The following is a 13,419-nucleotide window of genomic DNA, read 5'->3' as shown; positions in this document are numbered from 1 at the left end:
GTCACTGAAGTAGCCCAGCCATCTGAAGTTCCTGGAAACTTTGAAACTAATTTATGAGGCAAAGATAAATGAAACCTGTTGGCACGGTGAACTCAAGACATATCAGAGCTCCTCACTCATTCCATCTAATCAAGTGAATACCACCCAACACAGGAGCAATATAAGATGGCTTTCAGATTGCTTAAAGTTCTCATTTGACATATGGAGAAAAAACATGATAAACAGTGAACTAGAATTAACTTATGGAAAGCTGTTCCACCCACTGCGTTTGGGAACACACCATAACCCAAACTTAAGCAAGTAGAAAATTACATTTTCTTTTTGAACAACACTTATGCAGGCACAAGAGACACAGACTGGATCAAGTCTTTCCTTCTTTTCAAGAGGCTGGACAGCACAGGCAGCTGCTGAAGGCACTTGGATGCCTGTTTCCTCCCTCAGAAGGGACAGTACGACCCAGAAGCCCCAAAGGGCCAACCTCAGAGAGAAGCTTACAACTAGCTGGGTTCCCCTCAACTCACTAGAACAAAATATAGCACAAAGCACCACCAGCAATCTTTCATGACAACCTCATTAACAAGTTTGGCAAAATCTCTTTCCAATTACATTAAATGTAAATTGGGAAAAAAACCTTACATCAGCAAACAGATTACTATATAAGTCAATATGCACATGTTCTACTTCCATAACAAGTGTTATGAACATTATACATTATCTTACAGCTTTTTCCATCACATGGTAGCTAAAGAACCGTTCATGTACATGCTTTCTTCTTCACCATACCATTCTCTAATTAAAAAGGAACAAAGCAAAACTTATTCTCTGCCTCTTTCTTCCAGCAAAAAGTTTAACAATGAGAACAGTATAACATTTATATACATGCAAAACACACTCACGAAATGCATTTATAATAAAGACAGCTTGAAATAAATGCCTATCAGCCAACTGTACAGGGCCACATTTCAAGAGAGACACTATTCAACCTCTCACTGCAATTTGTAACTGAAGTGCAACAATAGCTTTCAGTAAGTGCTGTAAAGCGCAGTACGTGTCCAGATGTCCAAGCTGCATTTTACCGGACACATAAAATTAACCTGTTTACAAAAAACTTCACAAACCAAATTTAAAAGAATAAAGGGATATCTACTCTTCTGCACTAGATAGAAAACGACTTTTTTTTTTTTTAAGGCATATTTTCCATTTGCAGATGGACAGCCTGCTGTGACAGAATGACTTCAAGCACTAACATTTTTCTGAAATATGGTAAAGGGTCTAATTTTAATCAGTACGATACAGTCAGGATTCAACAGTTTCACAAAAGAAAAGTTCATATAGTATATCACCCACAGAATTTGCTCCTTTAAAAAAAAAGGCATTTCTGATTGAAAGCAAGGTTTTTGAATTAAAATAAGCTCTGAAACACTGTTACAAGTTATTCAATCTGTGCTCTGCAGAACAAGTCTATTTTTAAGGTAGAAAAGAGACATTTCTTTCAAATGCACAAACCTGGAAGTTTAGTGCAGTTCATGGGTATCATTTTTATAGCCTTCACAAAGCAATTTCTCACAGACTTTTAAAAGATACTCTTCTCACACCACAACCAAAAAGAAAATAAATCAGCCTCTCAGTCAGACTGTGGACTAATCTTCAGAGAAAAGACAACATTATGATTTTCATGACCACATGAACTTTTCTTATCATCAAGCGTACAGTCTATTTTGGCAGACTGTTTCTTGCACCTCCCAGTAAGAATAGCACATTTATCCTCAGAGTCTAGACCATGTCCATCCCCTTTGCCCTTCTTCAGAAGACTCTCTCATGTCTATGGGTCTACATTCTTTCAAAGAGTCTTTTCTCTCCCAGCCACACTGAACTAGTCATTTTATTGTAAAAACATCTACTGTTTTCCCACTTTACATTTTATGCAAAAGTGCAACCTTCTAATTGTCTGTTTCTGCAACAAGAATGCCATTAATGGATTGCCACAGGATGTAAGACACTGGTAAGAGTCCTACCTTGTTCACTAGGTTCTGACTGAGACTTTCTGACAGTAAGGTCCAGAGGTGAGTCTTGGTCAGCCATGAGCAGTTTGCTGAGCACAGGGTTCTGAGTAGTTGCAGCCGTGGGAGAGGAGGCGACCAGAGATGCTTTCAGCAGGCTTTGGTTCTTTGTGCTATTGGGCTGGCTGGAGTCCTGAGTAGAGCTATTTTTTGAGGTATATTCAGCAGCAAACTGTCGGATCATTCGCTGCATGATCTCACGGGCCACTAGGGGAATATTGGGGTCAGAGACCCTAGGACTGTCTGCAAATATTAGAGATTTCTTTTAAGGAAGCACTTTAAGTAAAACAGCTTTTATATTAAGTCATTGTTAATTTACGAAAAAAAAAATCCAGGGAAAAAAAAAGGCAAAGATAAAATAGTTTCTGTAGAAAATCTACTTTAGTCTTTAAACACCTGAATAAGAACCATTGCTAATTCTGGTACAGCCTTCCCAAAATAACACTTTGCTAAAAGACATATGCAATCTCATATTTTGTTTTAAAATACAGATATATTTGACCAGACCTTTAAGAGGTGTAGAAATGGAAAGGAGAGCTAAAATGCAAAGTAGTGGAGTTCATCCAAAAATACTGAACAGGTTATACAGTGGAAGTGCATAACTTACCTGCGGCTACAGAAGGGTAAAATGGAGAATAAAGTTGCAGCAGTCCCCTATAAGTTTACTGAGAAATAAAGCCCTACAGTTCTGATAATTTAAAATTATTCACATGAAGATCAAATGTTCAAGTAACTTCCATCTCATTCTATCTATTCCTTTTAATATTTCTACCATTGTAATCAATGCAGGATCACGAATTACTCAAAGAACTTGCGTATACACAAAACCCCAAGATGTGTCACATGATAAGTAATTCTATTTCTAGAAGAGCTGCTAAATCTATTAGTAATGGATGTGAAATAGAACAAGTAGGCATTCCAATTTATTTATATGAAATAGTGTATAAATAAAAAGGTATCTGGGCATGTGGGCAACCCAAAAATGTATTGACAAAAATCACTATTTTAGACCAGTAGTAATTTGTGATGTGAAAGTAAATCTCTCCTGAATCACAAAAGCTAAGTCCTGACACTTCAGTTGAAACACTGTGTTATCTGGCCAAATCAATTTGGGGTTTTTTAAACAAACAAACATACAAACAAACAAATCCACATCCCAAAAACCAAAACAACAACACCAACCACCCACAATACCCCCAAAAACCCCAAAGCACAGACAACCACACCACTATTTCAGAAATGGCTCAAAAGGTTTGATTTTCTATTACCAAAGAAACATCCAGAAAAAAAACTGTATAGCAGAAGACCAAATAAATCTTTAAAAGCAGCTCTCAAGAGGAACAATAGAGAAACGTTTATAACCTCTTTTTAAAAAATTGCCCAGGTTGAAAGGTAATCCATTGAGACTGAGCTATTAGAAGCATTAGCAAAATCTTCTGTGGGACCTTTCAGCGTTAGATTTGCCTTTTGCCACCGTTTTTGTCAAAAGTACATCAATCCAACAAACCAGCTTTACTGTGTGTATAAAAGATTACTAACATGAAGATCTGAGCAGAGCTGCCCACAAATCAAAGAGCAGCAGTAGCAGTCTGTTTCTTGATGAAACACCATATTGAGCTTTAAATACTTATCAAGACCAAATTCCTTTCTGTTAAGCACAGCTTTGTACACCCAATATCTTGTACAGCCACCATGTACTTTCTTACAGTAAATTCCTGTAAGTCCTATAATTTTCCAGGATGTTTATGTAAATATGCAACCATTTTCTTTAAAACATCCTGTAGATTTTACTTGTTGATAAATATCAAATACTACAGTTTTAAGAAGACACCAAAAAATGAGCCAAACTTAAATTTTGGTACATTTATAATCTCACTTGTTTCCCAAGTGAAGGCTTTGTTCTGCTGTGGTGGCATTTCTTCTACTTCTCCAATCTCTTCACTATTATCACCTGAAGGCCATAGAAAGGCTCTAGGGAGGCCCAGAGGGACCCAATTTGATGGCATGATCACATGGATACCAACTGTTTGACATGTTCTTGCAGCATATACAAGTGGGGCTGGCAAGAATGCAGAGCTCTATGGCACTTGTGTTTTCTGAACAAAGAATCAGGCCCTTACTGTGGACCATGTTCACATATTCATTTCAAAAACGCTTACATCTGAACATATTTACACACAGCCATGCATCGTTGTAATCTGCAGCTTCAAAGAATCAGCCCAGAATGACAACTTTCTAGTTCTGGTCAAGATAAATGCACTAATTCAGGTCACAAAACTCTATTTTCAAGCAGAAGAGTAGGTACCTAGTACATTAAAGGCTTCTTGCTTAATATAAAGCCTGATTGCTGAGAATTAAAGCTGTTCAAAAGTGAGTGGAAAATATGTGCTGGTGCCCCTCCAGCATCACTTAAAATCAACCAGATATTTATCTTGACTCCACCTGTCATGTTTTTTTAAGAAAATTAAGTAAAAATTAACTAAAACAATAAAATTCTCAGAGAAGAAAAAAATACAGCAAAAAATTAACAGCTATAAATAGTCTAAAGCAGTACCTCTGACCTTTAAAGCCTTAATAGCTTTTGTGTATTTTTATACCAAAATCTTAAAAGGGCAGTATGAAACAAATAAAGGTATACTTTCATTAAAGCAGAAGAAGGTCCTGTCCTGCCACAAAGTAAATGCAATAGATAACTAAGTACTACCACTCTGCTTTGACTGGAAAAATTGAATATTTGAAGGAAGCATTGCTGGGTCAGAGTGACAGGGACACAAATTTCAGAGAAAGGACTAAGATTAATGGACAGTAGACCTGTTTGCTGATCTTGTTAATTCCTTATTCATGTTCAGTACATGAATGTGTGGCCAGTGTTCAGGGAGCATTTGCATTTTCTCTGATCGACCTGGGCTACAAAATACCCATCTCAAATGTTACTGGCAGTGAGAATGGAAAGAAGAAAAAAAACTAATTGCTGGCATGAAGCCAGGAGAGCTCAGTGTCTCTGAGCAATGTAGGAACATCAGAGTTCTGCCATTCTTTGTGTCCACTTTGGTACGACAGTCCTTGGGATCTTATGGTAGGAGCATGAGTTAGACTTCAAGCAATCTAAATATAGGCAAGCTTGAAAATCATGCATTAAGGATTCAGAGCTGACTTCCTGCCAGGTTTCTACCCCTCACCTATTGCTCTTGCAACAAGCACAGTTTTGTCCAAGGAAAGAAAACAAGGGTATATTTTTAAAAAATTCTCAAAGATTCTTAGACATTTGTCATGTTTCATTATCTTTATTCTGGGTATCCAGCCATGGACAGAGTATTATACCCTTCATTAGCACACTGCAATATCTGCTGCTGGCTCCCCAATGAATTTTAAAAAGCATACTTTCCTAAACGATACACATACATCATACATAAGGATTTCAGTTTAGTGGTAAAGGAATGAAGTCTTAAATAAACAATCTGGAAATTATAGAAGGGCTTTTTTTTTTCCTCACCAGAAAAAGCAATATGGAAAAAAACTGTATTTTCTCTAGACTTCGGTTTTCTTAAATTCCTTCTGGATTTGAAGATAAATGGGATAAACTCCAAAGCAAAAGGAAACATTAACCTTACAAGAAAAAAGAAAACTTGAAAAGGAAGCCTTGGAATAAAGGCATTATCTGAATTATCACTAGTAATGCAGTAACTATCCTTCCTACCATCCTGCATGTATTGCAAAAAGTATAGAAGCATCATAATGTATAGCTTGTATTTATTCATTTGAGCCATAAAAGAAAGGCTAAGATACTGTTATCTACTTAAAACACCTTTAAATATTTTGGTCACTGGAAGGAAGGGCTGAGGACTGGCTACAGCAATTTCTAATTTGTTAAACGGAAGCTTGCATTGTCCCCCAGCAGATAGGTTGGAATTACTGATTTGGCAGATTTTCTCACACATGGGTTAGACTGATAAATACAATGTACTTTCATTCAGGATGCATTTGGGAGCAATCTCTGGATTCATGTTTCTCAGATTTTGTAGAGAACAGTGAAATGAGCTCTGTGTCTTCGTTAAGAGCACAGTTTAAGCAATAACTCTCCGTAAGATATTTAGGTGATTTTCTAGCACTGAGCATGTTCTCAGCATATTCTACAGCAATTCTTCTGCTGATCACGTTTTGAATTCCTCATATATTCCCCTTAGCACTATTCCAATAATATTTTATAATCTAGATTGTTGGGAATAGGGTGGGTAATCATTACCAACAGCGAAAAGACTGATGACCTTTAAGAAAAACTGCATTAGTACATATCCCATCAAAATAAAATAAATATATTTTTAAAAAACACATTACCCACCTACTACCACCACTGCCACTTGACCTTTCTTACCAACAGCCCACTCACCTAAACACTGGTTATGGGGAACAGTTCTGTGAGGTAAGAAATGAGGCATCTCTCCAAAAGTGAAAACACAGTGTTCTCATGGAGAGATTTGGTTTAAACAGTAATACTCTCTTCTGATGTCCCAAGCCCACACTGTTATATTGCAATATTATTTGAGAGTCAATTTTTATCATTAATAAATGTATATAAAGAAGATGACTGAAAAATACTGAACAAACAACTTCAATATCAGATCTTTGATACCTGTGCATGCAAAAAGACCACAAGAGAAACTATTTCCCACATCCTCCTCCCACCATTAAAACCAACCTTTTCTGTAAAAGACTGCATTGAGGAACTCTTCCGCTTGCCTTTCAAAACGAATGATTTTTGCTTGCTCTTGTCTAAGCAGAGCTTCTTGTCCAGCTTCCGAGGCTGGCTCATCCAGACTGACTAAGTGTTCCTGCAAAGATATTAAATATTTGTGAGATCTTCCAGACTCCAAAATTAATAAAGTTCCCTAGGCACTCAATATTTTACTAAATTCAAAACTTTTTAAGGTACTCAGCACAGAGTTGAATTTATTGAAATCAAAACTTGTTTCTTTGTCTGCATCAGAACATTGTACTTTGTCCTGTTTTCTTGTAAATTGTACTGGTTTGAAGGTAAACCAGAGGGAGGAATTAACACCACACAAATACCTTGCAAGTGATTTCCAGATGGAGCTACAATTTAATAGGAAAGTTACAATAAAGGCAATAGTACAGAAACACTGGCTTAAACTGACAAAGCCAGAGTACAACTGGGCATCCTGCTGGTCAGGGTGCTGCTGGCAGTCTCATTAAATGGTGGTTGCAGTCCCTTTGAAATCATGTGGACTTGCCAAAGCAGGAGTCCTGTGAAAAGGTCTGGTCCTTCCCTACAGGTCCAGTGCTGGTTCCTCCAAGTCCCCAGACTTCAAGTTATACACCCTCAAATTCAGGCAAGAATGTTCAGTACCTCCCCCAGGGCAGGGAATTTTACAATGGAATGATGTAATCCTATGAGACACAGGATATTTTGGGGAGTCCTTGATTAGCAAAGGTGACCACCCTTAGGCTGGGTGTTAACAAAGAGAACACTACACCCAACTCATAGGTGGGGCATGCAGCAGTTACAAAGGACCTGCCATTAACAGTTCATCAGAAGGTGATGTAGGTGATGGTAGAATACATACAGTGGTGACACCTTACATTGTGACCCAAGACATTATCCACCCCTTATTCTACACCATCTCTATCATACCCAAATTAATACCCTTCTTTAACTCTATATATATATACACACATACACAATATAACATTACACACAGTTCTCACCCAAAATTAAGTCCCATTGAGGTTCACAACGCATTTCCCCATTTTTCTGCACTACCCACCAGAAGTAACCAGATCCATGAGCAATAAGAATCCCATGGATGGATTTGCCTTTGCCTGAGGTAGAATTAATCCAAACTATCTTTCCTAACATACCTTTCACGTGTACCACAGAGACTTTATCTCCATCTACAATGTGCAGGGGTTATGACTGGGTAGGACCAGCTCAATTGATGGAGCTTTGGGTGTTGACCAACCAGTGGCCTTTGCTAAATGCAGCTCCAAATTTTTCAAAGTCCTCCCCACCAGTGCCTTTAGGGTGGTTTTAAGCAGGCCATTGCACTGTTCAACTTTCCCAGCAGTTAGCTCACGATAAGGAATATGGTACAGCCATTCAATGCCATGTTCCCTAGCCCAGGGGTTTATAAGGTTGTTCTAGTTGTCAAGTCTTTCAGGGATGCCATGCCTCCATGGCTTTTCCAGGCCCAGGATGGTGTTTTGGGCAGTGGTGTGAAGCACAGGGTAAGTCTCCAGTGGTCGTCCCTACCATGGTCAGCACATAGCACTTCCCTTGGTGAGTTTGGGGAAGGGTGCTGTAGTCAATCTGCTATGCTTCCCTGTACCTACATTTGGGAACCACTGTCCACCTTACCACAGAGGCTTCACCTGCTTGGCCTGCTTGATTGCAGCACATGTCTTGCAGCCATGGATGACCTGTGAGATACTGTCCATGTTTAAGTCCAGCCCTTGGTCACAGGTCCCTCAGTATGTCCCATCTCTTCCCTGATGACTGGAGGCATTGAGTACCTAACAAGGTAGACATAATTCTCCTTTGTGCTACCAGTCCAGATCCCCCTGAGATACTTTAATCTTGGCAGCTCAATCCACATGCTTGCTGTTACTTCATTAGCCTGAGATATGATGGACCTTCATAGTCAGCCTCTCTACCCGGACAGCAATGTCTTGCCAGATCTCAGCAGCTCAGATGGGTTTCCCTCTGTGCTGCCATTTGGCCTTTCTCCACCAATCCAGCCATCCCCACAGAGCATCAGCTACCATCCACAAGTCAGTGTAGAGATGGAGTCTCAGCCATTTCTCTCATTCAGCAATATTTAAAGCCAGCTGGACAGCTTTAACCTCTGCAAGTTGACTTGATCCGCCTTGTCCCAGAGTGGCATCTAGAGCTTTCCGTGCATGGGTCCTTAGAGCAGCTTTCCCTTTCCAGTTTGTTCCTACAATTCTGCAGGAATCATTGGTGAAGAGGGCATTATCACTTTTCATTCTCTGGTAGTTGGTTATACAGTGGGGTGTCCTCAGTATGTACCATGTGTTTCTCTTCTTCTTCAGAACATAGTCCAAAATTCCCACCCTTGGGCCAGTTTGTTATGATTTCCAGAATCCCAGGGCAATTAGGATTTCCTATCTAGGCTCACTGTGTGATCAGTGCAATCCAGTTGCTTCACATGGCATCAGTAATATGATGTGCAGAAGGAACCTTCCCTTTGAACACCCAGCCCAGCACCGGTAGTCAGGGTAGAAGCAGCAGCTGTGCTTCAGCGTCAATCACTTCTGAGGCGGCCTGAACCCTGAGGCTTGAATCCATAGGCTGCAAGAATGTTGTCCTCAGCTGGGCTGTAGCTTGCCCCAGATCCTTTGTACCCCTGACTCCAGAACCCCAGCAGACACCCTCAGGTCTCCCCAAGTCTCTGCCAGACACTCCAGGAAGGACCATTCTCCCTGGCCACAATGTAGAGCACGTTTTTTACATGCTGCCCCGTCCTGACTGGCCAAATGGTTACTGCATTAGCAATCTCCTGCTTAATTTGTTCAAAAATTTGTTGTTCAGGGCCCTACAGGAAATAATTTTTCTTTCGTGTCATGAGATTGAGGGGGCTAACAATTTTACTGTACTCTGGGATATGCACCCTCTAAAAGCCCACAGCACCTAGGAAGGCCTGTGTTTCCTTCTTTTTGGTTGGTGGAAACACAGCTGTTATTTTGTTAATCACTTCTGTTGAAATCTGGCCAAGTCCACCTTGCCACTTTACTCCTAGAAACTGAATTTCTTGAGCAGGTCCCTTAACCTTACTTCATTTAATGGAAAGTTTTCAGGAGAATCTGGATAATCTTCTCTCCTTTCTCGAATACTTCCCCAGCTCTGTTCCCCCATATGATGGTGTCACTGATGTACTGCAGATGTTCTGGAACCTTACCCTTTTCCAGTGCAATCTGGATCAGTCCATGGCAGATGGTGGAACTCTGCTTCCACCCCTGGGGCAGTCAATTACAAGTATATTGCACACTCCTTCAGGTGAAGGCAAACTGGGGCTTGCACTCTGCTGCCAAAGGAACAGAGAAAAATCATTGGCAATGTCAGTGGTCGCATGCCACTTTGCTGCCTTGAACTCCAGCTTGTACTGAAGTGCCAGCACAGAAGCATTCGGTGGTAGCATGATTTAATTCAGGCCACAGTAATCCACTGTCAGACTCCATTCTTCACTAGACTTATGCACTAGCCATATAGGGCTGTTAAAGGGTGAACGAGTCTTGCTGACCACCCCATAGCTCTCCAGTTCCCAAATCATCTTATGAATAGGAAGCACAGATTCTCAGTCAGTGCAGTATTGCTGATGGTGCACTGTTGCTGTGGTGATTTGCAGCTGTTGTTCTTCAACTCTTAGCAGTCCCACTCTTAGCAGAGGAGTTGTCTGAGAGATCAGGAAGGGTATTCAGTTGTCTGATTTCCTCTGTCTCTAAAGCAGCTATCCTAAAAGCCCAGCAACATTCTTTTGGGACTTGAGATGCCCTATGCTGAGGATGCACAGGGTCTCTGGACCAGTCACAACGGGGTGTTTCTACCACTCCTTCCCAGTCAAGCTCACTTCAGTGTCCAATACAGTCAGGTGCTGGGATCCCCCTGTCACCTCAGAAATGGAGATGGATTCTGCTCCCACACACCTTCATGACATCAGGATACACTCAGTGCCAGTGCTGACCGAAGTCAAACCTTTTGTGGGTCAGACATGCCAGGCCATAGGATCCACACAGACCAATAGATCTGATTATCTCTTTTCTCCACCTGGTTAGAGGCAGTGCCCCTCTAATCCTGATCATGGTACATATTGCTCTCCTCCAGTAAGTATGACCTTGAGGTCCCTTCAAGAGGGTCGGTCATATCATCATTCCCTTACCACCTGGAGTCCTGTCTATGAGAGACCAGAGCAGTGTTGATCCTACATGAGCTTCTTGCAGTCATAGTTTCCCCTTTCAGTTCAAATGGCTAAGCAAGAGGTGGGTTTCCCATCTCACTTCTTCATGTTTTCTCCATGTTCCTGAAGGAAAAACCAGAGGTTACCTCATGGAGTGTTATCCACTCTCCTTGGCTGGGAGACACCTGGTCTTAACGGAAGAGATTCTTCTAGGTTCTGGTAAGATGTGGTAAATTCCTTCCTTAAGCTCATTCCTCAGTTTCTGGTGGCCCTCTTCAATTTTCTCTTCCAAGCTCTGCATGTGCTCAGCAGCTTTCTTTCTACAGACAAGACATGGGTGCATAACCAATGCACCCCACCTTGTCCTTTCCTTCCTTCCATTGCAATGTTGCCAAGTACTGGGAGTATGTTTCTGGTCTGAGCCATGAGAATTTCAATGACATTTGTGATGTACACTGGACACTATGTGAGGTCTTAAGGAATCTGTCATCTTCCAAAAAAAACGACCTCCAGCCCTGCCAATTCCCTTAGGCATTGAATACCTTGTTCCATTGTGCTCCATATTTCTTGTTGCACATGGATGTCCTCTTTACAAAGGTATCTATCCCTTATACTTGCCAGCAGCCACTGCCCGAGGCTGAGTTACCTGGGTTTCTGTGATCCCCTGGGCAATCACCACATCCAGGGACAGCGATCACAGTTGCCCAGCCTCACTTCCATCCACAATGGTGTCATTAGCTGCAGTGTCCCAGATGCGGTACAGTCTGTTCTGAATGGACTCATCTACCTGGCAGGTGAATTCTCTCTGCAGCTCACACAGCTCATCCAGGGATAGAAACTGAATGATGATCTCCAGCTCTGTCTCTTCCACTGGATGCAAAGGTCCTGCCTACTCATCAGTCACTGTGTGAACTGATGTGCTCTTCATTTTCCTTTTCTGAACAGAGGTAACTGCTACTCACTTAGGCTGTCCTGGCTCAGTGACAGTTTGTGTGGACACAGTGCCTGCTGATTTGCTCCTTTTCTCCTTCTCCTCCTGAATATGCTGGACTGCACCAAGCTTGGTCCTGACTCCAAGCACGGTGTCCACAGTGCAGGCCGTACAGAGAAGACAGAGCAAAACTAACAACAAGATGATACCATCCTTGACATCCAGACAGAATCCAAGATTCTCAGAAACTGCTGTGTCAGGCCTGAAAGGCTGGAAGAAACCATTCTCTACTCCTCCCCCCATTTGTTGGGTGTGATTATTAACGAGGCCCCAGAGGCAGCAGCCCGACCTGGATAGGATAACAAAACTGAATATACAGTCCAAATGAGGTTCACTGCCTCTGATGTTATCATGCAATAGACATAAAAAACTAACAAAGCAATTTTCACACCATTCCCTGGTCTCAAAAGGAGCATCACAACTGGCAAATAGTCACAATGTGCAGAAAAATATAGAGAACAAGGTACAACATCCATGTAAACATGCCAAGCATCACGGTGAATAGGCAGTTTCTGTAATACAATGCAATTCTGTAATAAAACTGCAATTCCGACTTCTTTCAGGATGCCACACATTGGTTGCCACAGTATGTGCTGGTTTGAAGGTAAACCAGAGGGAGGAATTAAAACCACACAAATACCTTGCAAGTGATTTCCAGATGGAGCTACAATTTAATAGGAAAGTTACAATAAAGGCAATAGTACAGAAACACTGGCTTAAACTGACAAAGCCAAAGTACAACTGGACATCCTGCTGGTCAGGGTGCTGCTGGCAGTCTCATTAAATGGTGGTTGCAGTCCCTTTGAAATCATGGATGTGGACTTGCCAAAGCAGGAGTCCTGTGAAAAGGTCTGGTCCTTCCCTGCAGGTCCAGTGCTGGTTCCTCCAAGTCCCCAGACTTCGAGTCATACACCCTCAAATTCAGGCAAGAATGTTCAGTACCTCCCCCAGGGCAGGGAATTTCACAATGGAATGATGTAATCCTATGAGACACAGGATATTTTGGGGAGTCCTTGATTAGCAAAGGTGACCACCCTTAGGCTGGGTGTTAACAAAGAGAACACTACACCCAACTCATAGGTGGGGCATGCAGCAGTTACAAAGGACCTGCCATTAACAGTTCATCAGAAGGTGATGTAGGTGATGGTAGAATACATACAGTGGTGACATCTTACATTGTGACCCAAGACATAAATGCAGCAGAAGCCTGGAAGATTTGATAACAAAACAGAAAATAAAAGTCTATTATAAAGAAGAAAACTTAAGTTATTTTACAGTATTTGGCTGCAAATCTCATATCTAGCACTTTTTCTTTGGCTACTATTTTTAGATCCAAGAAATAACTGTTGAAGGCAAAACATACGCAGTTCTCCTTACTCTCTTTATCCTTCATGCAAATTAAGCAAAAAATGACCAAGCATTATCAACAAACAGGACC

General features: G+C 41.2%; 1 protein-coding gene across 6 annotated transcripts in view; it reads right to left on the bottom strand.

Annotated features, from left to right (window-relative positions):
• LCOR (ligand dependent nuclear receptor corepressor) overlaps nucleotides 1-13,419 on the bottom strand; it is a 90,161-nt gene that overhangs the window by 38,380 nt on the left and 38,362 nt on the right. For all 6 annotated transcript variants that reach the window (XR_004418560.1, XM_033065893.1, XM_033065897.1 and 3 more), the window contains 2 exons: nucleotides 6,757-6,889; nucleotides 2,016-2,303 (listed from right to left, as the gene is read on the bottom strand). Coding sequence is in view for 5 of the 6 variants with exons in the window: in XM_033065893.1 (XP_032921784.1) it covers nucleotides 2,016-2,303; nucleotides 6,757-6,889 (421 nt within the window). In the remaining variant the exon portion in view is untranslated. The remainder of the gene's footprint in view (nucleotides 1-2,015; nucleotides 2,304-6,756; nucleotides 6,890-13,419) is intronic.

Source organism: Catharus ustulatus, chromosome 8, assembly GCF_009819885.2.
Source record: "Catharus ustulatus isolate bCatUst1 chromosome 8, bCatUst1.pri.v2, whole genome shotgun sequence".
NCBI classification, from domain to species: domain Eukaryota; kingdom Metazoa; phylum Chordata; class Aves; order Passeriformes; family Turdidae; genus Catharus; species Catharus ustulatus.
This window is presented reverse-complemented; position numbering and strand designations above follow the sequence as displayed.